The sequence below is a fragment of the Lonchura striata genome, chromosome 16 (assembly GCF_046129695.1).
Source record: "Lonchura striata isolate bLonStr1 chromosome 16, bLonStr1.mat, whole genome shotgun sequence".
Taxonomy (NCBI): domain Eukaryota; kingdom Metazoa; phylum Chordata; class Aves; order Passeriformes; family Estrildidae; genus Lonchura; species Lonchura striata.
The window spans coordinates 3,974,470-3,999,137 of NC_134618.1; the positions used below are offsets into that span (position 1 = coordinate 3,974,470).

Below are 24,668 nucleotides of genomic sequence, written 5' to 3' on the forward strand. Positions count from 1 at the left end.
AGCCTGGCGCAGCCTTTCCTCGGCCCTCAGCCCCCTCCGCGGGGCACACGAGAGCCGCGGTGCAGCGAGCTCTGCCACCGCGGCTGCCGAGCTCCGCCGCAGCCCGCCCCAACGGGCTCCGGGGCCGTGAGGGAAGAGCAGGGTGCGCTCCTCACCTGCGTCTGACTCCCCTTCATAACAGCCCTCAGAAACACGAACGGGATTTTAACCATCGCGACAGGTTGGGAAACGGCATCCTGGGCTTGGAGGTTGGACCGCCAGGCAGAACCCTGGAAACGTCCCCGTGAGGGAACCCAGGCGGGGCCGGGAGGGGACAGAGCCCGGTGCCCGGGAGGGGACAGAGCCCGGTGTCCTGCAGGGGACAGAGCCCGGTGTCCTGCAGACGGCCGGGACAGAGCCCGGTGTCCTGCAGGGGACAGAGCCCGGTGTCCTGCAGCGGACAGAGCCCGGTGTCCTGCACGGGACAGAGCCCGGTGTCCTGCAGAGGACAGAGCCCGGTGTCCTGCAGACGGCCGGGACAGAGCCCGGTGTCCTGCAGCGGACAGAGCCCGGTGTCCTGCAGGGGACAGAGCCCGGTGTCCTGCACGGGACAGAGCCCGGTGTCCTGCACAGGACACAGCCCGGTGTCCTGCAGACGCCGGTCGGGGCGGGGAGCGGACCCGGGGGGAGCCCTGAGGGGAGCAGCGCGCGCGGGCCGAGGGGCAGCGTGACGTCACCGCGCGCGCGTCACGCACAGCCCGCGCGCGGGGGACCCGGCGCGCCCCCGCCCCGTGACGCCATCGGCGCGCGCCGCGGGCGGGCAGGCGGGCATGGCGGCGGCGCGCGGCGGGCGGTGTCTGCTCGCGGCCCTGCGGCGCCCCGGGGCCGCGCCCCGGCCGCGCCCGCCCGCAGGTGAGGGGGACGGGCGGGCCCCGGGCTGAGCGGGCGGCCGCACCTCCATGGCTCGGTGGGACGGCCGCGCCTGCCCGCAGTTGCGCTCGGCCTTGCGCGTCCTCTGGAGGTGCGCAGGGTGCGTGTCGCGCAGGCAGCGCCCCGTCGCTCTCGGCCGCGGCCGCTCGGCAGGGCCGGAACGGGTCTGGCAGAGCGCACAGCGCCCCATGAACTGACCCGAGACCGCCCCGCGCTCCTTCCTGGGCTGCGGCGAGTTCCTCTGGGGCTGTGCAGGGAATGGCGCGGGCTCGTGTCGGGCAGGGAGCGCGCTCAGGGCAGCCCGCGGCTCCAGGGCCGGGTACACCTCGTACAGGGTGTGCAGCACGCTCAGGTCGCGTAGCGTGGTGAGGTTCATGTCCTGGCTCCTGTAGGGGTATATAACACAGCCGTGTTTATATCCTGGTTCATACAGCACTCCCAGTTCCTCTCCTGGCCTTTATAAGGACATCCAGCGGTACCTGCTGGCTCATCCGGGCTGCACAGCATATTCACATCATGTCTCATGTCCCAGTGCGTGTCCCAGCTCACACAGGGTGCACAGCCCAGGTACCTGGGCTGAGAGAAGAAAGGCAGAGAGAGAAGGACGTGCATGAGAGCAGAAGGCAGCAGCGTTGCTGTTCTCTGGCTGTGTCAGTACCAGGGGTCTTTACAGATGAGCCTGAAGGGTTTGCATTTCCCAGGGGTGCACTTGAAGTTTCACCTCAGGCAGCTGGCAGGAGTGAGTACTAAGAAAATCCAAACTCTGAGGCCTCAGTTATGGGATGTGCTCCATTATCAAGGCTCTTGTGGGCTGGAAATGTGCCTGTGAGCTGCCATTAACCAGAGCATGGTGAGCAGTGTCCTGCCTGTCAGCAGCCCGTGCTGTGCTCCATGTTTCCCTGTGTGTTGTGTGGCCCCTAATTGACAGATCTGCATGTTGTTGGTGTTGTCTGTGGTTTCACTGCAGGTTACGAAGAGAAAATGTGACAGAGGAAATTGTGTGACAAATAGGGTCACTTTAAGGGTCGGGCTGTCAGATTTATTGTGTCACAGAGTGCCACTTGGGTGTTTCTGGGCAATCCAGCTCTGCCTCTGCAGAAATCCCCAGAGGCTTGTTAGCATCCGTGTCTGGGAACAAAGCTGCTGCCTCTGGTGGGTTAGACATACTCCAGCAGAGCAGATTTTTATCTCTTAACCCGTCATTCAAAGGCCCTGAGGGAAAAAGCCGAGAGCAGAAGGTGTGTGGGGTGGGGATAAAGAGGGAGGGGCAGGAGATGTTCTCCTTTGGGCCGGGTCCCTTCCCTCACCAGGCAGAGCTGGCAGTGTTTGCTCTCAGCACTTCAGAGGCTGGAGCTGCTGCAGAGCTTTTCAGGAGATGTGTTGGTGTGAGTGGGTCAGTCAGGGAATCTCCCCAGATTTCCGGGGATCTGGTGCCCAGCTAGGAGCCCTTTTGTGTAAGGAGATCTCAGCTGGAGTGTTAATTGCTGGAGCTCTTCCCTGCACGAGCTTCCCTGGGCTCCTGCTGACCCAAATTCTTCTCTTTTGTTTTGAGGCACAAACTGCTTTGTGCAGGGTTTCCCACCCTAATTCTCTGGCTGGTGCTGGGCTCTGCTCACTGCAGTGGTTTTTCCAGAAAAGGCTGGGCTGTGCTTCCTGGGGGGCTGGCTGGGGGATCACTGAGGTGTCTGGATTGAAAGGAGCCCCTGAGGGTCCTTGTGAGTGGCTGTGGCTGTGGGCACACTGGGATCACTTGGGATCACAGAGAGGTGGAATTTGAGGTGTAATGTGAGTTTCTGCATCCCTCACAGTGCAGTGATAGGAACAGGAAGGGGTGTGGGCTGTGGTAAAGCTCCACATTTGATTAACTCAGTATCAAAAGCCCTGATTTGCCCCAACACATCACAGTGCTTATCTAGGGCAAGAGCCATTCCTTCTTTGTTGCCTGGGCTTGGGAATTTGTTTCTGAGGCTCATTATGAGTAGCACATAACCTGTTACCTCAGCAGGTGCTTCTCAATAGCTCTTGTGTGCTGATAATTGTGGTTTTATACCCAGAATAGCCAGGAGCCTTTTCTGCTCCCTTGCTCCAGGCAAGGACTCTCGAGAGGCAAAAGGGCTGAAGATGCTGCAGCTTGTGTTTAATGAGCTGTGTCTCTGCCTGGCATGGGACAGGCTGTTAATTAAGGGTGGTAAGACCAAACATTGCACAAATCTGACAGTAACTTCCGAACTGATGGGTGGTGATTTATTATTGTGCTTTGGAGGTAGGGAGGCAAAAAATATGAATACATCAACAATTATAAATAGCCAGAAATAAAATTATAAGTAGCTGTAGTTTTTAGAGTCATCTGGTGTTCATGGGCTGGGGTTGATCTGTGTGGGGGCTCTGGGGTTTTGCTTCCTGGACATCTGATGATAGAAGTGAACTTAAGGTTTTAAGTTGCTGCTGATCTGTGTCTTTTTTGGATCCTAGAGTGAGGGAGGGAGCAAAATTCTCTCTTTTATTTCTGCTGTTTTGGAGATGTTTGTGTGTGTGTGCTTACATACAATGCAGTATCCTACAGCACCCAGCATAAAATGAGTATAAAAGATGTAAATACCTAAATAAAATATATATAAACCCTGAGCTGCAGGCCCTTGCCCTCTGAAGCTTGAGGGGCTGGACAGTGAGTGCTCTGCTACTTTCCACCCCAGCCAGGGTTGTTTTCCTTGCTGCTTTGCCAGGCGATCCCAGCACAGGAACGGGAGTTCCGGAGCGTGTCCTGCGATCATGCGGCAGAGCTGTTCGTGACGCAGAGCGCAGTTATGTGTGTGGGAGGTGTTCAGATGCATTTAGAACTATTTGTGGGCTCTTTTCTTTAAGGGCAGAATGACTGGGGAGTCATTCAAGCTTCTGGCTGGAGAAGTGGATCTTGATTCAAAGCTTTCTGTGAGGAGGAGGAAGAACAAGGACTGACAGCTCCTCTGTCAGCTCTTGAGGATGAGGTGCAGGAGACAGAAGTGCTGTTAAAGCTCAGGGGTTCATGTCCACCTGGTCTGGAGCACGTAAGAGACCAGCATGATGGTCTGGAGCAACAAGACCTGTTCTTGATGACCACGCTGACTGTAGGACCTGCTGTGGGGAGCAGGAGGTGTGCAGAGCACTTGTGAAGTGAGGTTTAGGGATGTTGGTGAAAAGACTGGAATGCAGAGTTCACTCGAGGGCTGTGGCAAGGTGGAGGAAGGTGCAGGAGGGAGCTGAGCTCCCTCAGCATGTCAGAGGGCCTGGAGGGCAGGGGATGGCCTTGGAAGCTGTTTCCAAGGAGGTCACAGATGTGCTTTGGGACTCTCACCATACTAAAGAGGTTTGGTTCGGCCTTTGGCTGTTTTTGGACCCAGTTATTCAAAGAAAGGACCCCTTGAAAATGTCAGGTATAGGGTTTGCCTCCTTCCCTTGCTGGATGAAACAGCCACCAGGCACAGAGCGAGCTGTGAGGAAAACCTGAGCTTGTCATTGCTTCCAGCCACTTCTGCTGCTTATCCACATTCTCCTGGCTCTGCCCAGACTGTTCTGGTCCCTCCTCTGCTTCCCAGATGAGTCCAGCCTGTTCATGTTCATTGTAGGACTGGGGGAGGCCAAGATGCTGCCTTCCCCAGGGCAGCTGCAGGGTCAGATCCTCACGCTCTGGGATCCTGCTCTGCCATTCTCCCAGCAATTCAGAAATCACTCCAAGAAACAGCCTTTGGACAGAGGTCTGTGGTGCTGCAATGGTCTTTTTGTGACCAGGTTTGGTTTGATTCATCCCCCAACAGAGAGAAGACTTTTGGGTTCAGCTGGGCATAATCAAAGGAGGAGAATTTGGAATCCCTGACCTTAAGGGGGTTTGTGCCATTTCCTGACTGGTCTCATTTTCCCCATTGATTTTGTGACTGGTGGCCTTGCTGCTGCTGCTGCATGTGCTGCTTGCCCTGGTGCTGCTTTGTTGGGGGATGTAATCCCTGTGCTTGCACAGTTAAAGGCCAAATATTTTTTGCCAATTTATATTTTCACAGGCAGTGATGTGGGAGTTGTCATCAGCTTAGCCAGGTAGCAGCAGTGGAAGCTGCAGACTGCCTCTTCCTGACTGGTTAATTCAGTGGGAAAGCTGCTAATTGTCATCTTCTGGATAAAATTTTAATTCAGAAGAGCCAAAGTAGCAACTTGCCTGTTTCATGCAGTGAAGGCAATTCTGGAGGGGAATGGTGGGTGTTGGATTGGGAGGGGGCTGCTTAGACAGTGTAACTCCCATGGGATTACCCAGGTGGGACCTCTGAGTGCTCCTCTTGGTGCTGGACTTGTGATGTGTATTGAAATATCTTCACTTGTGTCTTTAGCAAAAGGAGCAGCATGTCTGCAAAGACAAATACTCCAGCCCTGGAGCCTCCAGCACAAAGTTGCTGCCTCCAGCATTCCTGCTGTCCGGATGTACAGCACACAGACAGCAGAGAGCAAGGAGGAGGAGCCCCTGCACACCATCATCAGCAACACAGAGAACGTCAAAGGTGGGCCTGGTACACGTGCCTTGTGGGGATGCTCTTGGGGTGCACCTGGGCCAAGGTGTGCTGCAGGTGAGCCCTCCTCAGCAGTGCTGCTGCCTCTGGAGGAAGTGCAGGTACTGCTCACCACATCTTTCCATCTGTGTTGCTCCATTACCTCCCAAAACCGGGGTGTGGAGGTCAGCATGGCCTTTGTCTAAGAAACAAGGACATCAAGACTGCATCCACGGGCTTAGCCAGCTGATGGTCATGTGTGGACGGTCCACAGGCACTGGAATTGGCTGAAAGGAATTTTCTGTCCCAGAAGCAACTGTGCCTGCCCAGGTCATTGCTGTGGATCGTGGAGGTGTGATGAGAGTCCTGATGTCAGCCCTTTAGCTAGAACGAATTGCTTTGCACATCTTCAGGGACAGGTGCTCTAAAGCAGTCTGAGCAATGAGTTATTCCAGCACAGAAATAACATCTGAACTCTGTGCCTCTGTGGTTTTCCTGGAGGTACCTTTGAGACTTTTGAGACTGCCAGGCTGTGAAGTCCCCAGTGGGGTTGATGTACTGGCTGCCCTCACTCCAGCTTCACCCCATCCCTGAGGGATGTACATCCTCACCAGCAAGGCATGGCAGAGGTGATGTGGGATTTGTGGCTTTATCCTGTGTTTTCCCAGAGTTTTCTAATGCCTCTTGCAGGAGAAATTAGTTCTCTAATGCCTCTTGCTATTTTTAAAAGGCCAAGGATGGTCTTTCAGCTGAGATGTTTTATGTTTTTTTCTGAGGAGGTTTCCCTTCCTGGGCACTCTGCAGAGGTACCTGTATGGATGTGTTCATCCAGCTTGGCCTTGGACACTTCCAGGGATCTGGGGGCAGCCATAGCTGCTCTGAGCACCCTGGCAGGGCCTCACCACCTTCACAGGGAAGAATTTCTTCCCAATATCCCATCTATCCCTGCCCTCTGGCAGTGTAAAGCCATTGCCCCTTGTCCTATCACTTCAAGCCCTGTCCAAAGTCTCTCTCCAGCTCTCCTGGAGCCCCTTTAGGCATTGGAAGGGGTTCTAAGTGCTCCCTGAGCTTTCTCTTCTCCAAGCTGAACAACCCCAACCCTAATCTTCATTCCAGGTGCAGCCTCTAAACATGAGTTCCAGGCTGAAACAAAGAAACTGCTGGACATTGTTGCCCGTTCCCTGTACTCAGAGAAAGAGGTAAGACACCCATAACTTGCTGTGAGATTTTCTGTTGGCAAAGCCTATCTCTGTCAAGGGATACATCCAAAATGGTCAAGCTGGGAGAATAACTGTTCAGTTCCCAGTGAGTCCTGAGCTTTCATGTCAGCCTTTCTTGAATGATGTTTTCTTAAGACACCTTGAAAATGTCTGTTTGAAACAATTTGTAGGTATAGCCAAGTGACTCTGAGCCTTGAGCCTCTGCAGGTTCACACTGAGTTTGGACAAACTGTTCTCCTGGCAGATAATGGGCAAACACGGTTTGGGGAGCTGGAGTTTGTGGGAGCCATTGAGCTGCCAGGTCCCTGGGAGGGCTGTGCAGGGGGAGGGCCAGGCTGCAGGGTCAGGCTGTGCCTCGTCCCCAGGTGTTCATCCGGGAGCTGATCTCCAATGGCAGCGATGCGCTGGAGAAGCTGCGCCACCGGCTGATGACGGAAGGGAAGGCCTTGCCAGAGCTGGAGATCCACCTGCAGACAGACAGTGGGAAGGGAACCATCACCATCCAGGTAGCTCCCTTTGGTAACAGCAGGGTGTTATTCCCTGCTGCTCTCATCACTGGTCTTTGTCCTGTGAAGAGTCACTGGAAGCTGAGCAGCAGCACAGTCCCCAGGCCTGCCCAAATATTCTGTCCTCAGCTGGGTTCATGAGGCTGTAACCTCAGGACTTGATGAGAAACCAGCAATGTTATCTGCTCCCCACTTGTAGCCATAGGAAAATTTGCAGCTCTTTCTTTACCTATTGGGAAGTTCCAGTAGCTTTTTTGCCAATACCCCTGCCTGGTGCACTTCCCAGGTTGTGTGAGTTTCTCACCAGTGGATAAGTTGTGAGTCTGGTTTCGTCCTGACCTTTGGGGAGGTTTTCATGTATGTCCTGAAGTCTGAGGTGTTACTTGCAGACCTTCTCTCTCCCTTGGGGGAGAGGGGAAATAAATGCCAGGGGTGTGAGAAGAGCTTTCCCTTCCTGCATGTCTCTCTTCCTGCTCCAGGACAGGCTGAGTCCAGTTGATGCTGAGGTTCTGCCCTCAGGCACAGTTGGGACTGTAGATTTGGGCAGTAGCACAGCACTCCCCTGTGCCCAGGTTTTGGTTGTCCCTGCTGGTGACAAAATGCTGACTGGGAGGGAGTCAGTCTGTAAGAACAATCACCTGTGGGCCTCAGCATGGGGAGGGAAGTGGAGTTGGGCCTTCTCTCTGTACTTTGATCTTGCCTGTGGCTCTTGTCCAGGGTGGGAGGCTGAGCCTCAGTTTTGGTGTTTGCTTGGCAGAGTTCCTAACATTAAGAGGCAAACTGGTAATTTTCCTTGTGGAGCTGTGTCAGCTGTGCACATTCCTAGGAGAGCAGAGGGGAAGGAGGAGGATGAAGCAGGCAGCCCTGAGTGACCATGGCAGGTCCAGGGGAGATGTGGCACAGACAGAGCACACAGGCTGATATTTTTCACGTGGGACAAAAGCACAGGGGGCTGTTGGAGGCTGCACAGTTATTTTGTATTTCTGTTCCTCTGCAGAGCAAGTGCTGCAGTTGCCATGGGGAAGTTAGTGCTTGTCAGTGGGCAACACAATCACCAAGCAGGGATTCTCAAACCATGGTGGCAGGGGCTTTGCTATTCCTGTCACACTCTTGCAGTTTTCTGACTCCCGTGTAACACCAATTGCTTAAGGAGCCCTGCTTAGCCCCAAGCAGGGGGTCATTCCTGCCTCTCATCTTTCCGTTTTATGATCCTAGTGGACCTGAAGCATCTGACTCCATCAAGACATTGATACCTCTCACGCTGTGTCCCTGTGGAAGCTCTCCCCTTGTTTGGCAGTTTGCTTGGAGAGCTGCTTGCCCACCTTGCAGGGTGCCTCAGATGCCATCCCAGTTAGATGGGTTAAGGATTGGGCTTTTTATAACCCCCTGCCTGGCTGCCAGTGCCTCTCTAATGCCATTAAATGAGTCTTAACTAGGAAGCTTTTAACTGCAGCAGTCCTGGGCTGTGGGGAGCAGCAAGAACAACGCTGCTCCAATCTCTTTAATAGCTTTGCCTTCTCCAGAGTGCCGAAAGCTCCTTACCTCCAGTCAGGGGGTTATTTATAACTTCTTGAAGAAGCAAACTGCATATAATGATTACTGTGAACAAGCATCATTCAGAACATTTCTCTGCCTTTCAGGAATGCAAAGGTGAAAGAAAGCTTGCTGCAGTGATTGAGGCAGAGATGGATCTTCCCTTTGCCACTGTTTTGTTTTCTGTGCCCACTAGAACCAACCAAAAAAGAGGCAGCAGGTCCCTCATATATGACCTGTAGCAACAGTCACCCCTTTTTTATTCCTAGAAAGGTCCCATTGTCTCTGATCCCTGGATCTTTCTCAGATCTTCATGCTGCTCTTTGCCTCTGGATCTGCTGAATCTCTCCCCTCCTCTTCCAAGCCCTGTAGCATCTCTTTGCATCTCATTGAGCTGAGAAATGGCAGGTCTGTAACATGTGATGGCCATTACAGGCACATTCCTGGGGGATTATGTAGATCTGGTACAGGACTGCACACATCTCTGTTCAGTGACTGCAGTTCTCCTTGTTCTCTGCCAGGACTGAATTCCAGTCATAAGCACAGCAAGACTCAGAATTCTGATGGATGTCCTCATTCAGGAATATTCCACCTAAGCATTGCAGTGTAGTATCTGCTAAGAGGGGCGTGTTGACTGAATTCCACCACCTAGCTTCCTTCACCAAAGTCCTGTTGTTTTAGCAAATTCCACCATTTCCTCCATCCCTTTGAAAACTGCCTCGTGTTTCTAGGACAGCTCCATCTGTAGCAGCCACAGTCTGCAAGGTCAGAGTGCTTAAGAAAATCCATTTGAAAATGTGAGGGGTGTGTTTCCAATGAGAACAGCTCTGCAGAGCTCTGCAGTTCTCCGTGCTGAGGCTTTATTGACGTGGTTTTGGACCCTTTGAGGTGGGAACAGAGGGCCTGTGGCAGACCCCAAGGCTCTGTGAGCACAGAGCTCACCTTGAGCACCTACACGAGGTGACAGGCAGGTGACAGGCACTTGGCTGTGCGGTGGTGGTGTTGGAGCTGTGCAGTTCTGCCGTGCTGCTGTGCCTGGTGGTGATGTGTGAGCTCAGGGCTGCAGCCTCGCTCCTTGCTGGTGTTTAATTTAAGGCTAGGACAGTTTAGAGGAAATGGTTTGAAATGTTTACAGAGCTGATGGCTGCTTCTGCTGGGGGAGGGAGTGTGCTTGCTGTTCTAGCATGGGAAAGCAGCGTGGTCGCTGCCAGAGCTTGGGCTGCTCGTTCCCTTTGTTGGGCTTTCATGTTTCTGTTGCCATCATCCAAAATCAGTGTCTGTGAAGCCACAAAATCACCAGTTTGCTGTGTTGGGAGGAGTTAAAATGACTGCAAACACCACTCCTCCCTGCAACAGCTCCCTGTATTGCTGAGCAGATCTCTCCTGCCTCACCAGTTACAAACGGCCTGTAACAAGGACTGGGCTGTGCTGGAGCTCCTGTAAGGATTGAGCTGTTGGGGCTGCAGCAGGTCAGTGCAGATGCACCCTTGTGTCCCACAAAGCTTGGGGCAGGTGGGGAGCAGGTCCCCCTCCCTTGTGGGACCAGGCTGCAGCAGAGAGGGTGACCTGCACTGCAGCATCTGTGTCACTTGGGCTTGAGGAAGCAGGAGATGGACAGGTGGAGATAGAGGGGTAAACGTGGCTGTACTTTAGCAACTCTTAGGTGGAATTAGATCTACAGAAATATGCCACAGATTGTAGGGATGGGCTGCAGCTTCCAGTGGTTGCATCATCTTTAACAAATAAGCCCAGGACCCAGAAATACAAACACATCTCAAATAACCTGTGGCCCAAGAAAGGAAGTGCACGATCTTTTAGTTCTCTTCACAGCAGAATAAGAGCATATCCTGTATAAAAATGGGAAGTTCAAAGTGGATGAAAAGCAGTACTTTTCTGCACAGTGGGTATTTAGACCTGGATGGGTGGAGGCTGAGCCTGTGGTTTTGCAAAGGAAAGCTCAGGCTCTCTGCTTTGGACAACTTCCATGTACTAGGCCAAGATTACCTCGTGTTCACAGGCATCAGTTTTACTCTGGCTTTTTGTCTGCTGGTTGCTGCTGCAGATGCTTTAATGATTCTAAACCAGAACGTTGCTCTAGTGCAGCTGCTGTCCGGGTCTTGTGAACTTGAAGTCCTTAATCAAGGTGTTTAAATAACAGTGGGCACATTTGCTAATCAGACATTTTGGGATTTTATTACCTTATCAACTGGTGAAAGCAGCATGTCTTTACAACATAGTCAGTGTTCTTCTGATGCCCCATTGATGTTTTCACTGAAATAAATGTTTCAGGTGTTTGTTTTGCAACAAAGCAAAGTGAAAAGCACAATAGTTCAGCCAGGTACCTCTAACTGGGAGCATTCCTTCCAATGCAGTCATGGCAGAGGCAGTAGTTAATGGCTGCTTAATGGGTTATTAGGTGTAAGGAAGCTCTGCAGTACTTTAAATTGGACTCAGGTAATGAGCAAAGCTAAACTAATCTTGCACAGCAGGTCTCTGCAAACATCCACCCTCACCACAGGGTTAGAATAAATGGCTCAGAAGGCACAAAGGTGCAGGTCAGCAGCAGCTTTGGTACATTGGAGGTCTCCACATATAAAAAGGTGCTAGAAACAAAGTTCAGCTGATGTTCTCTTTGGGGTAAATGTTACTGCATTTAGTTCAACACTTGTGGCCACCAGCCCTTCATAGTCTGAAGGTCTGCAGCCTCTTTGTTGTCTTTTATAGGGGATGGTTTGGGGAGGATTTTTACTCTGTACCCTGAGAAATACCAGAGGAGAAATTCACCCAGGTGAAGAGGTGGTGGTTCTGCTTGGTAACAGCAGGTCTTCTGTAATCAACATTCAGCTAATGAAGGGTCAGCACATAGAACTCTGTGTCTTGGTCTGTCCAAGCTGTAGAGAAACACTTGGCACATGGAACTCTGAGCATATCCTTTACATTTTGTAATTTGAGAAGCCCCACATCCAATTTGCTTTGTGCTGTTACAAATAGCTCTTTTGTGGCTGTGGTCAGCCTGATAAAGCTTTTCTTGCAGGCTGAATGGAGGGCTAGAACTGTGTGCAGGGGAAGAGAAGTTGTAATGCTGATGGTGGAGCAAAGGTGGTGGACAGAAGGTGTTTGCAGGGGTTGGGTGAGGCCATGGTGGTTCCTGGTGAAGACACCCAGCAGCCAAGCAGCAGCTGGTGCAGGACAGAGCAGTGTGAGAAGGGCAGTAGAAGTTCCACCAGCTGCTTCCTTGGATTTCATGGAGCTGGAGCTGCCAGCACTTATGTGGGCCCAGCCTGAGGTGGGCTGCTCATAGGCAGGTTCAGTTGCTTCCCATGGCTGCAGAGTTCCTGCTCTGCAGAGCTCAGCTCCCATCTCTCCTCTGCTGCTGCTTTATTCCCATTCCCTTGAGCAGCTCCATGTGGTGAAGGAAGCCAAAGGGCAGCTGCAGGAAACGTGGATATGGCAAGGGTGGGTTGAATCTTGATGGTGTGTTCATCCTAATCCACCCAGGTGTTTTCCTGCAGTAGGAAATGTCTGCTTTTCCAGGATCTTTGCTTTCTGCTTCCCCTGTCAGCATCCTGGCTGTCTGAGACCTGCTTTCTTTGTTCATGAGATTCACCCTCATCAAAGCAGTCTCCAGGAATTGTCATTAAGCATTCTGCAGTAAGTTTGGCAGGGCATTAGGAATTCAATAGCCAATAAATTAATGTGGAAAGGATGTATTTTTTTTTTAATACACTGGAATTTGGGAATGACATGCTGTGCTATAAATAGAAGTGGATCAGAGTTCTCTTCAGGGTCTGGCATAAGAAAAACTGAACCAGATGCTGAAAGCTGTTCTTTCTGGCTTTTTCTTCCCTGGGGGAAGGGACCATGTCAGATTCCTGAGATTTTGCCATACGCTGTTTGTTTTCCTTGGCTTTTGATCTCTTGCTGTTGAGATCTTACTGGGCATCATCCCTTTTCTCAGCCAAGTGGGCTGACTGGCCTTACTGTATTTAACCAAGGGAAAGGGATTGCTGTGCCATGACTTGTGGGGGTGCAGGAAAATGTCTTACCCACATGGCACCTCACAAGCTGAACAGTTCAATCCTTCAGTGCAGTTAGACATTACATTAAGAAATACATACTGACATTAACTTACTTTGGTGGAAATAAGCCCAGTAAATGCTTCATGGGTGGCAGAGGTCACTCTGGCACCTCACCTCCAAGCCACCTAGCAGCTGCCAGCTCTGTTGCAGCTGATTTTGCTATCCCTGCACACCAAATCCCACCCCTGCTAAGGCACTGGGAATCTGTGAGCCCACATTGGATGTGCCAGCTGCTGTCAGCTGTGATAATCATGCTCACAGGTACTCAGGTAGAGCTGAATCCCTCATGGGAATGAGAATCACATCTCATTTGGCTGCTTTTCACCTCAGCGGCTCAGAGAACATGTAGCATTGGGTTCTTGGGGTGCTTGTGTCAAGTAGAGAAGCTGCTGGGATTTGGAAAGGGAAATGGCACTTTTTTCTTAGGAGTGGCATCCTGGAGGGCAGTAGCCTCCCCTTTGCAGTGGCAAATGCATGTAGAGAAAGTCTGAAAACACACTGGACAACAGAAAAGGAAAGATTTTTGCTGGGGTCCTGTGTGAGAGGGTGGCCATTTCTAGCTGGGGTTTGCTGTTACCTTTGTTGCCTTGGGGTGTCATGCAAATCGAAGTTGCAGCTAGTTTTGAGACTTTCTGCAGCTTTTTTTGGGTGGTGCTGCCGCAGGCTCTGCTGCCTTAGATGTGTGAGCTGCAGGGAGATGTTTATCTGCATGCAGCAGTGCAATTCTGGAATAAGCTGGGGATGACAAGGAGCTGTGTGCCTCTGAAGTTTGGGCAGAGCATCACAAAGTATAGCTGGTGCATTGTATTTTGGCTGGGGTCAGGCTGTTCCCATGGGAATGCAATACCCAGCTCTCCTGGATGTTGACAGCTTCATACTCACATCGTGGAGCACAGGGTGAGGGGGATAAGAAGGGGGGAAAAGGCAGAGCAGATGTATATCAGTTCATGAGTTACTTGCATTCAAGGGTCTGCATTACCTGAAGTTAAGGGATTTGCTGCTCTGCTGCTGATTCCCAGTGTGAGTGCATCAGTTCCACATCTGCAGATTGTAAACAAGCTGCTTCTCACTGCTCCTCAACTCCCCCTCAGACCAGTTCAGGAATGGAGGGTGTCTCAGTGCATGACATCTGGCAGTGTGGGGCCATGGCTGAGTTGGCATTTCTTTCCTGCACTGCCATCCTGTGCTTTTTAGAGGGATGTAGAATCCAGCCTGTCCTGGCATGGTTTTGTCTTTCCTTGAGAAATGGCCAGAGTCTCTGAGCTTCCTGGTGGTTTGTAGGCAGCTGTGGCTGCCCCTGGAGCTCTGTGCCCTCTGAGTCTGTTCCTGGCCATGGGCAGATGGAGTCACAACTGGAAGTCTGGTGTTGGATTTAGTATTCAGAGGGGAAGGAGAGAGTGGGAGTTGGAGGCACAAGTTGCTTGGGTGCTGTTTGCTGGAGCAGTTATTTTCTGCTGATATTTGAGCTGCAGTTGCTGTTTCTTTTCAGGACACAGGTATTGGGATGACCCAGGAAGAGCTGGTTTCTAACCTTGGTACCATTGCTCGATCAGGCTCAAAGGTAACTAGGGATGAGGAGCCTTCTCCCTCCCTTAGAAAACTCTTCTCCAGTTACAATCACTTTTGTTCTCCCAGTAATTTTTCATTCTGTTTTGTCCCTTGGTCCTCAGCCCAGCTGTGAAATTACACCTCTTTTGGAAGGTGAAACCTGCCTGTGGAGTCTTCTGTCTTTCAATTATCCCTGCTGTGCTGTGGGAGGCCCAGGGAGCCCAGGCAGTGCTAATGGGCCCTGTGTGTAGCACTGCTGCACCCACTGCCCTCACTCCAAATACCCTCCTGCCCAGCCATCCTTACAGAGGGGCACCCACCCACTTGGCATTTACCCCACGTCCAGGGGAGCAGCAGCTCTGTCCCCACAGCAAGGTGCTGTACATGTGTAGCTGATTTTTGTTTTCATCTCTGGAGGCACCATTTTAAGGTTTCCTGCTCCTGATTGACCGAGCTCTCACTTGTTTTCCTTTTACTGCTCTAAGCAGTGCTTCCTTTTTGCAGAGGTTTCCCTTTTCCTTGGGAACCTTCCTCAGAGCACTGATGCAGGAGCATGGGCTGAGGGTGCTGGCCTGCCAGGCTGCAGTGCCTGAGGAGCCCAGCTGGGGATTGATCACAACCTCCAGCAATACCTGAAGTCACTGTGTGCTGGTTTGTGTCTCCTTTGTTCCTGCAGGCTTTCCTAGAAGCTCTGCAGAGCCAAGCTGAAGCCAGCAGTAAAATCATCGGCCAGTTTGGAGTGGGCTTCTATTCAGCCTTCATGGTGGCTGATAAAGTGGAGGTGTTCTCACAGTCAGCAGAGCCGGGCAGCCCAGGCTACCACTGGTCATCTGATGGGTGAGGCTGCAGAGAGGGGTGGCAGCATGGGGGGCTGTGTCCAGACCAGGCATGGCCTGAAACCTCTGCAAAGACAGAGCTTGTGAGTTCTTTCAGGACCTGGCTGACTGATTTAGGTCCTGCTCAAGTTATATACAGTACCAAAGCATGGCCAAATGTGGCAGTGTGGAAATTGCAAGGACAGAGTTGGTTTGTCAGAGCAGGCATGCTGTTGGCAGAGTACCTGCCTCTCCTGTTCCATCCCTGCTGGCAGGCAGTCAGCTCAGGGGCTGAACCCACGGGGACAAACTGAACCTCGTTGATCTCATCATCCTCTGAGGTTTGGCTCGAGACACCCACAGAGAGCAGAGCTTGCAGCACTGGGGTCTCCCTGTGGGTCACAGCTGTATGCTCATCTTTTGCTTTTTGCTTGAAGTTGCAAACATCTGTGATGGCAAAGCTGTGGGCTGCTGGACATGTTGAAATTGGTGCTTCTGAGGGTGACAAGCTCAGCATCTCCTTAAAATTTCCTCAGAATAAAGAATTTACTGCATTATTTAAATTCTTGAGAAAGCTGAGACAGCAGACTGGTTTGGGTTTTCAGTAGCTAGTGTCTTTGCAGAGCAGTGTGTCCTGTCTGTGGTGATAACAGCTACATGGTTTTTGGGGTTTCTCAGAGGCACAGGGAGTGTTCAGGCATTCAAGACTTTTTTGCCTTTTCCTCTTGGCCTTGAAGTGTTGTGCATGCAATTGAACAATTTCTCTGTGCTATCATGAGTGTATCTGAGGCACAAACTGACATAGCATTTATTTCTAATCCTAGTTCAGGGATGTTTGAGATTGCAGAAGCATCTGGGGTCAGAGCTGGGACTAAGATTATTATACACCTCAAAGAAGACTGCAAAGAGTTTGCAAATGAAGACCGAGTCAAGGGTGAGTAGAGGAGGGGAATGCTGTTACCCCTGAGGCTCTGTGAAGTCTGTTGGTGCCCACAGATGGGAGGTGAATTTACAGGTTTTTTCCTCTTCTCAACTCCTTTCACCTGCTTTTACTGAGGGAATTCCTGCTGTGTTGTTTCCACAAAGGTGACCCTTCTATGTCTTCTTTCCATTCCAGAGGTGGTGACAAAATACAGCAACTTCATCAGCTTCCCTCTGTACCTCAATGGGAGAAGAATTAACACATTACAGGTGAGGTGGAGGCCACAGCCAGGTCACTCATGGAGGTGAACCATTGTAATGCTCCACTGGAGACAGGAAACAGCATAAAGCTGCTGCTGTCCCTGGAAATCAGGGGAGGATTGTCCAGGATATGACAGAGTTTGCAGTGATCAGTTATTAGAACAAAAGGAGACAATCCAGTCATACCTGCAACAGCTTCTTTGCATTTATTGTGGAAGTCGTGGAGATCAGCAAGATCTGTATCTTCCCTTATCCTGAATTACTATTTCAGTGCTTTATAATGCTTATTCTGTTCAAACCATGTGACATGTTAATGCTGTAGGGATTGCTCATATTGCTGGTGTGCTGACACCTCTCACTGCAGTTCTTTCTGTCTTTTACATGAAATAGCCACTGCCAGGGGGTGGTTGGGGTTTTTCAGCAGCTCAGCCCACAGCCTGATTTATTCCCAGCTTCTAGCTGAGCACTGCTTGATGCTGGCACTTTCTGACCATTGGCAATATACTGTAGCCAGATCCATTTTGCTTAGATGTTCTTGGCCCAATTGCAGGCATCACTTGGTAGAAATTTATTACCTTTAAAACAGAAATCAATTAATCATTTTCCTCCAGCATCTCCTCTTCCGATTGTTTAAAGCTTTCTCACCTAAAAGAGCAGATAGCATGTGTGTGGCTTTTTTGTTTCCTGGAATGTGGCACTGACTGCACAGACTTTCAAGACTGTATTTAAACATTTTACTATGTTAATTTAGCTAAGATTCTGTAATTGGTGTTATTAGTCACTGATTATTTATTTGGATTACTGTATAATAGTGTTTCTGTTCCAAAGGCTTTCTAGCTGTGCCCCTTAAATTACAAAACCAGAAATAGCTTTAGACAGCTGTTTGCTCTCTCTGCCTGACAATCAATAGAACAGGCTCCCTGGAGAAGAGCAGTAGTAGAGCAAGGGGTGAAATGCCCTTAATAGAGTCATGGACTTCTATCTTCTTATCAGAAAGTCTGTCTTCCCTTGGGTTACAGCAACAGCTTGATTCTCATTATGCTCCCATTTAATGCCTTTTCTTTATCCAGGATCTTGGCTTTGTGTTTTTCCACACATCAGCATCAGTTCACTGCAAACAGAGCCACAGTTGGTTCCCTGGTGAGCTCCTGAATGCTCACAGCATGGAGCTGGGGGCTTCTCTGGTCTAACTGGGATAACTGTTAGCTACAAGTGAGCCCCTGAGACTGCAGCACTTTCCCTAACACAGCTACTGTAGTACACCTTAGCTCCCAGTGAGTCCATAATCCTACCTGTGATCCTGCAAACCCTCCAGGACCCTTGTGTGTGCTGGAAATGAGAGGAAACCACTTATGGAACAAGGCTCTGAGGCAGAGGAATCCTTGAGGATTTCAGGGCTGCCAGAGACCAGGAATCCTTGAGGATTTCGGGGCTGCCAGAGACCTGAAATCCTTAGGCTCTGAGGGTGGGCTGGATGTTGTTGTTGTCCCCAGAAATCACTCCTGTCACTCATTTGGGCTTGAGTGGCAAAGAGAGGCAGTGGCTGAGAAGGGCTGCACCCAGCTGGAAACACACAGTTCTGCATTGAGTCCCACATCTTTGCTAGGTGTGAGTCTTTGCTGAGGTACTGGAAACTGAGACGTGCTGTGAGCATGGGCTGAGTGCTTCAGAAAGCACTGGGGGGGTTAGAGCAGCAGCAGGTGGAAGCTAGAGCTCATGGCTTTAGTGCATGTGTTCATGTGGGGAACAGTGCTGGAGCAGTGACCCTGCAGTGGTTCACAAAGCAGCTCCCAAGATGCTGAACAAATCAGCAGAAAACAGTGCAGGAGCTACTTCACAAGCTCTTAGCTGAGACAGTGACCTCCATCAGAGAGGCAAGTCGGTTGCAAAAGGCTGACTTAAACTTTTGCTTTTCCTTTGCTGGTTAGGCCTTGAGAACTTGACCAGTACTGCCAGTCAGTTGAGCTGTGGGATCTCCCCAGGATGGCCATTGGCAAGTGCGAGGCAAAGGAGGTTAGCCAAATCCCTTTTGTTTTGGGCTAAACAAAACTGCCCTATATATGTTGCAGGGCAAGAGTTACCTCTGAGAGGTGGCCCGAGGCCAGATGAGGGGCAGTAGTTCATTCATTGATAATGTGCCTGAGCCACATCTCACTCCCACGGTGTGCAGAAGAGTCTGTTTGACAGGTTCTGTTTCCCTGCTCTGGCATCCTGGAGGCCACAGAGCTGATGGGAACTGTTCTCCCTGCTCCTGCACAGGCTCTGTGGATGCTGGACCCCAAGGACATTGGTGAGTGGCAGCACGAGGAGTTTTACCGCTTCATAGCGCAGGCTTACGACAAGCCCCGCTATGTCCTGCACTACAAGACCGACGCTCCCCTCAACATCCGCAGCATCTTCTACGTGCCTGAGCAGGTACGTGTGCTGTCCTGGGATGTGGGACTTCTGCCCAGCTGCTCTGAAAGGGGAGAATGGGAGAGCTCCTTAGGGAAAGGAGGCAGATACGGCTGCAGGGAGGAATATGCAGTGTGGCATCTCTGCAGTAGGCTGGGTGCTGCAGGGTAGTTGGGATACTGAGCCATGGGAGGAGCAGGGGGATGGCTGAGGTAGGTCCCTAAGGAAAAGAGCTGGTATTTCTGCTCTTATTGGGTTCAGCACTGCAGGGAAGACCACAGTGTGATGTGGGCACCCTGCACAGTGCTGGTGTTACCTCCTGTCTCTTTTCCTGCAGAAGCCATCCATGTTTGACATCAGCAGGGAAATGGGCTCCAGTGTTGCCCTCTACAGCCGCAAAATCCTCATCCAAACCAAAGCTGCAGACATCCTGCCTAAGTGGCTGCGCTTCCTTAGAGGTGTGTGTGGGACCAGGAATAGCAGGTTGTGGATGATGGCTTCCACAGGAATGAGGCAAGGGCTGCCTTCCTGAACCTGGCACTTGTGTTTGCATCATTGTTAAGGGTTGCTTTGTGTTCCAGGTGTTGTGGACAGTGAGGATATACCCCTGAATCTCAGCAGGGAGCTTCTGCAGGAGAGTGCCCTGATCAGGTGAGTGAGAGTATCTCTGGACTGAGATACAAGGAAAAGATGTAAAGCCATGAGGAAAAGGGAGCAGTGGACTCACTACAACCCTGCACAGAGAGACATTTACCTAAAACATCTTGTCTGGCTCTAGCAGCTGTCTTGAAAAAGGCTTGTTCCTCCTGCAGGAAGCTCCGTGATGTTTTGCAGAAGAGGCTGATCAAGTTCTTCATTGACCAGAGCAAGAAGGACCCTGAGAAATATGCCAAATTCTTTGAGGAGTATGGGGTATTCATGAGAGAGGGGATTGTCACAATAGCAGAGCAGGATGTCAAGGTACGAGTCTTGAAACACTACAGCTGATGGGAGAAATCACCATGAGCTGGGATGAGGTAGACTGCTACTTCCCATGGAACTTGCACACCCATAACTTGTGTTCCTAGACCTATGGATTCTCTAGTGCCTAAACTTTCACTCTTTCTGACTGGTGCTGCTTCTTATTTATTTTGAAACCCTGCAGAGTCTCTGTACCCACACTGTTGTCAGCCCTCCCTAGTGCAATGTCAACTACAACAGGCAATAAAGATGGGCCTTCCCCTCTTGTTGTTTTCTGTCTAATTGCCATTTCCAGGAGAGCTTGACCTACATCCTCTGTAGATCACTTTTCTGCCTCTTTAATATCTAGAGCAGGAAAGGAGGGATTTGGAATCCCCTGAGCCTTTTTGTAGGGCTGCCAAGAGGCACAGGAATCCTTGGGGCTGGGAGGGGTCGGGTGGAGCTCAGTGACCCAGCCGAGCTCACAGGAGCACGTTTCTTGCAGGAGGACATAGCAAAGCTGCTGCGTTACGAGTCGTCGGCGCTGCCCGCGGGGCAGCTGACCAGCCTGACCGACTACAGCTCGCGCATGAAGGCCGGCAGCAGGAACATCTACTACCTGTGTGCCCCCAACCGGCACCTGGCCGAGCACTCGCCCTACTTCGAGGCCATGAAGAAGAAGGACATGGAGGTGGGTGAGCAGTGGTGCCACAGCCAGGGGAGCACCCTGAGCTGCTGCAGCAGTGGGTCTCAGGGCTGGCTCTCAGAGCTGAGCAGCGCAGTGAGGCCTGTGACAGAGCCCTGCCAGCGCGGTGCCTTTGCCTGGCCCCCTCTGCCTCTGCTCAGACTGTGGCACAAGGCCAGGAGGAACTTGTCAAACATTCTTAACCACAACATTACAAAAAATCCTTTCAGCTGTTAGGAGTATCCAAAGGAGGGCCGTGAGAATGGTGAAGGGCATGGAGGAGAAGCCGTATCAGGAGCAGCTGGGGGCACTTGGTCTGTTCAGCTTGAGAAAAGGAGACTGAGGGGAGACCTCACCATGGCCTTCAACATTCTCACAAGGGGTAGCAGAGGGGCAGGTGTCAATCTCTTCACTCTCATGACCTTCACTCACATGTCCTGGTGTGCAGGACCCAAGGGAATGGCTGGAGCTGAACTGGTAGGTTTAGGTAGGGTATCAGGAGAAAGTTTTCATCCAGAGATGTTAGGCACTGGGACAGGCTCCCCAGGGAAGTTCTCACAGCACCACACCTGTCTGAGTTCAAGAAGCATTTGGACAATGCTCTCAGACACTGATTCCTGGGGTGTGCTGCACAGGGAAAAGAGTTGGGACAAGGATCCTGATGGGACCCCTACAACTCAGCATATTCTGTGATTTAGTACTTGTACAAATACTTGGTTCTTATATCTGTTTCCTACCTTTGCTGGATCCCACAGCAGGAGCGTGGGAGCTGCTGTGCAGGGCTGTAATTGTGTTGCAGCTGTCCTCTGTGAGCAGGTGGCCCTCTCAGGACTGGAGTCAGTGCTGGTTCTCATTTTCCTGGGCAGCAGGACTTTTTCACTTGCAGACCTGCCACCCATGGTGACAAATCCCTCCAAGGGCTGGCTTTCCTGTCAGGCCCTGAGTGACAGTCACTGTGGGGTTGAGGTTGAAACACCTGTGAATTTCCTGTGTGATGTTCCTGCTGTTTGGTACAGAGCTGCATTGGGAAGGAGGGATTGCTGTTTCATCCTAAACAATGTGTTACTGTCCTTTTGTTGGCACAGGTGCTGTTCTGCTATGAGCAGTTTGATGAGCTGACACTCTTGCACCTCCGGGAGTTTGACAAGAAGAAGCTGATCTCTGTGGAGACAGACATTGTTGTTGATCACTATAAGGAAGAGAAGTTTGAGGAGAACCGGCCAGGTATCATGAGGCTTCCCTGTCCCCTCATGCTGAACACTGTCCTGCTACCCTGAGCAACCAGTGAGGGGACACCTTCCTCCTCTGCTCTTGCTACTCCCAAGCAGGAGCCTTCCACCATTCTCATGGCTTCCACTCTCAAGGTCTGAGGCAGCTTAGAGTTTTTGGAGACTGCTTAATTCTCACATGATCAAAGTTAAGTGGAATGTCATGTGTGGAGTTGCCATGATTTTATTTCAACCCCATGCATACATCTGGTGCCCAGACAGAGGGAGGCAGCCCCTGGCAAGGCATGAGCCTGCCCTCAGGTTCATGTATAGCATGTACCTTAGGTACAGGTATGACATGCTCTGGGATGATGTGCTGAGTGGAGCTGCATTCCCACTCCCACAAGAGAACTGACAAATGGAAGTGTGGAAACTCAGCTCATTGTCCATTGCACACTATAGATGCACACTCAGATGTGCCCTCTTTCCCTGCCAGCTGCAGAACGTCTGACAGAGAAGGAGGCTGAGGATCTGATGGCCTGGATGAGGAATGCCTTAGGCTCTCGAGTCACTGGAGTGAAGGTGGGTATTCTGTGTCTGGGTAACTGAGTACAGGAGATCCACGGAGGTAACAATCTAGGGAAAAAAGATGACAGGTAGTTGGGGATCTGCTGCCACAGATTTTTCTTTGGACCCTGTGGGAAGACATTTTTCTCTGTGCTTCCTGTGTGTAAATGGTGTGGATGCTGGCATTTGTCATTGAATGGTCAGGGTAGCAGCAGAAGAACCACATCTCAATGTGTATTGAGCAAAGCCCATATTGCAGTCGATGCTCAGGTTACCAGAACAGGCTGGGGACTTTCCTTGCTTGTGGACTAGAGAGGTGTATTGGCAAGGAATGCTTTGGGTCCAGCTGCAGCCCACTGCCTGTGAATGTGGGGCCATTTGGGCCCCCATCTTTCCTGCTGGTTTAGGCAGTCTCCTGTGGGATGGGAATGAATCATGTGGAGGCTTGGTGTGGATCTGTCCTGAGGAGACTCCAAGTCCTCAGACTTCCCTCACATATGCAGGCTGTCCACATGGATAACAATCTTTTGGAAGTCTCATTTTACAATGCCTTATTGTTCTGCTGAAGTGTTGAGGACATCAAGAGTTTTTGCAAGTTTGTCATCCTTCGCTTATGCTTGATTTGTGAAAGCTTTTTCAAGTCTCTCTCCCAGAGTATTTGCTTGAATGGTAGCTATGTGTTGAGGGCTGCCAATTTTACTGCAGGCCTCTATCATTTGAGGCAAGGCAGGATTGGGATCTTGCAAGCCTCAGGTGATCTTTTTGCATGCTGGACATGCATTGTCCGTGGCAGCCCTGACTGGTGCTTGTGCACAGGTGACCACGCGGCTGGACACCCACCCTGCCATGATCACCGTGCTGGAGATGGGCGCTGCCCGCCACTTCCTGCGCATGCAGCAGCTGGCCAAGACCCAGGAGGAGCGAGCCCAGCTCCTGCAGCCCACCCTGGAGATCAACACAGGGTAAGGAGGGACAGCACCAGCACTAGGCCTGGGACACAGCAGCCCCTCGGAAGTGGAGGCAGAGAGGAGGCAGTGTAAGGCTGCCAATTAGCAGAGTCCTCCCCATTAAGTGCAGTCAGTGCCACAGAACCTTAATCTGTGAGGCACCTTCAACGTGAGCCCCCCACACACAATGTGCAGCCCTTTGGGGACCATGGTGGTTGTAGGGACAGATGGAAGAGAGAAGCCCCCAGAACAGAAGCAAGGAAGTTGACTTTGGTGATCTGCTGTGATTTAGCTGCTCATTCTGGAAATAAATTTCTCACCGTGTCCTATATCAGCAAGTCTCAGTGTTGATCTCTCTCTTACAGGCATGCTCTGATTAAGAAGCTCAGCGAGCTGAAGGACAGTCAGCCTGATCTGGCTCAGATGTTGCTCGACCAGGTGAGAGCCAGACCTCCTCCAGAAGCAGCACCATCCTTCCCAGAGCCAGCTTGCAGACCATGCATGGGTGGGAACAGGGTGAACCATTACAGTGGGCAGGAGTCACATACTTCTGTGGTCCCTGGGTATTTCTGGGACTTGTGCTTGATGTTGTCCTAGCAGGTGCCCTAGAAGACATTCTTGGTTTCAACATGCAGGTCCTGGGAGGGCCATTCCCATCCTCCCTCAGGCAGGTTGCTTTAGTGCTTATTTAGTGCTTTCTTCTCTTTTTCAGATATATGAGAATGCCATGATTGCAGCAGGACTGAATGAGGATCCCAGGCCAATGGTGAACCGGCTGAATGAACTCCTCACCAGAATCCTGGAGAAGAACTGAGCCCCAAGGACTGAAGGATGAGCTCTGTGCTGATCTCTTGCCTCAGGCACAGCCACTCTCAACAGCTGCTTGCAGGCACAGTCCAGCACAAGTTCATGGGCAGAGGGCAGGGACAATGCTGGGGACATCCAGGTTTCCCTGCACAGGGAGGAGCCAGCTGTAATTACCAGATCCCATGTCATCAACTTGTTCAAAGTGCAGTGCTCTTAGTGGGGACAAAATCCAGAGGTTGTTGCTTAAATAATGCACCCAAATTTCTGACATGAGCCTGAAGAGCCTAATTTCATGCTCTTTCTAAAAATGACCTTTCTCAAAACAGATGTTGACGGCAAGATTCCCAGTTAGGTCTGTGAATACACCCCCCCTTCCCCATACACAAAATCCCTGCTCGCCTCTGTGCTCTGAACAAGCACGGGAAAAATCAATTACTTAGTCAAGAAATCTCCAGGTCTGACCAGGCAGGAGGAGTTTGCTGGCATGGAGACACCTTGCTGCCTTTGGCAGACCCAGATACTCTTGGTGGAACATGTCAGTGCAATCCCATGGCAGAAAAGATCATTGAGCTGCTGGATAAGCGAGTTCGCCCTGGTCTTGTGGAAAAAGGGAAGAAACTGGGAGGCAGCTTTCCACTGTGTGGCTTTTTGGAGAGTCTGGAATAAACTGCACACCTTGCTGATCTGTATTTATGATAAGTAAACTGCTCTTATTTTCCAGATGTCCCCCACATCACTCTCCTCTTTGTTGGTCTTTGTGTCTCCCAGCTGATGATGTTGGTTGGTCTTTCTTCAGATGCTGTTTGGTTCTTCAGGGCATC

General features: G+C 51.2%; 1 protein-coding gene across 1 annotated transcript; it reads left to right on the plus strand.

The window, feature by feature from the left end:
* The first annotated feature begins 809 nt into the window (after window positions 1-809).
* On the plus strand, window positions 810-24,578 carry TRAP1 (TNF receptor associated protein 1). The gene is made up of 18 exons (XM_021540775.2): window positions 810-891; window positions 5,262-5,429; window positions 6,534-6,616; window positions 7,003-7,143; window positions 14,245-14,316; window positions 14,980-15,140; window positions 15,943-16,052; window positions 16,236-16,309; window positions 18,560-18,715; window positions 19,032-19,152; window positions 19,276-19,345; window positions 19,507-19,654; window positions 20,139-20,324; window positions 21,404-21,542; window positions 22,023-22,108; window positions 22,910-23,055; window positions 23,406-23,478; window positions 23,753-24,578. Exons 1-18 carry the CDS (start codon window positions 810-812, stop codon window positions 23,852-23,854), a joined length of 2,118 nt encoding a protein of 705 aa, XP_021396450.1. The 3' UTR covers window positions 23,855-24,578.
* Window positions 24,579-24,668: the final 90 nt, after the last annotated feature.

Coding starts and splice junctions, on each gene's coding strand:
- TRAP1 (XM_021540775.2), top strand. CDS start 810: ATGGCGGCGGCGCGCGGCGGGCGGTGTCTGCTCGCGGCCCTGCGGCGC. Junction 19,153..19,275: donor GTGGCTGCGCTTCCTTAGAG/GTGTGTGTGGGA, acceptor TTTGTGTTCCAG/GTGTTGTGGACAGTGAGGAT. Junction 23,479..23,752: donor CTCAGATGTTGCTCGACCAG/GTGAGAGCCAGA, acceptor TCTCTTTTTCAG/ATATATGAGAATGCCATGAT.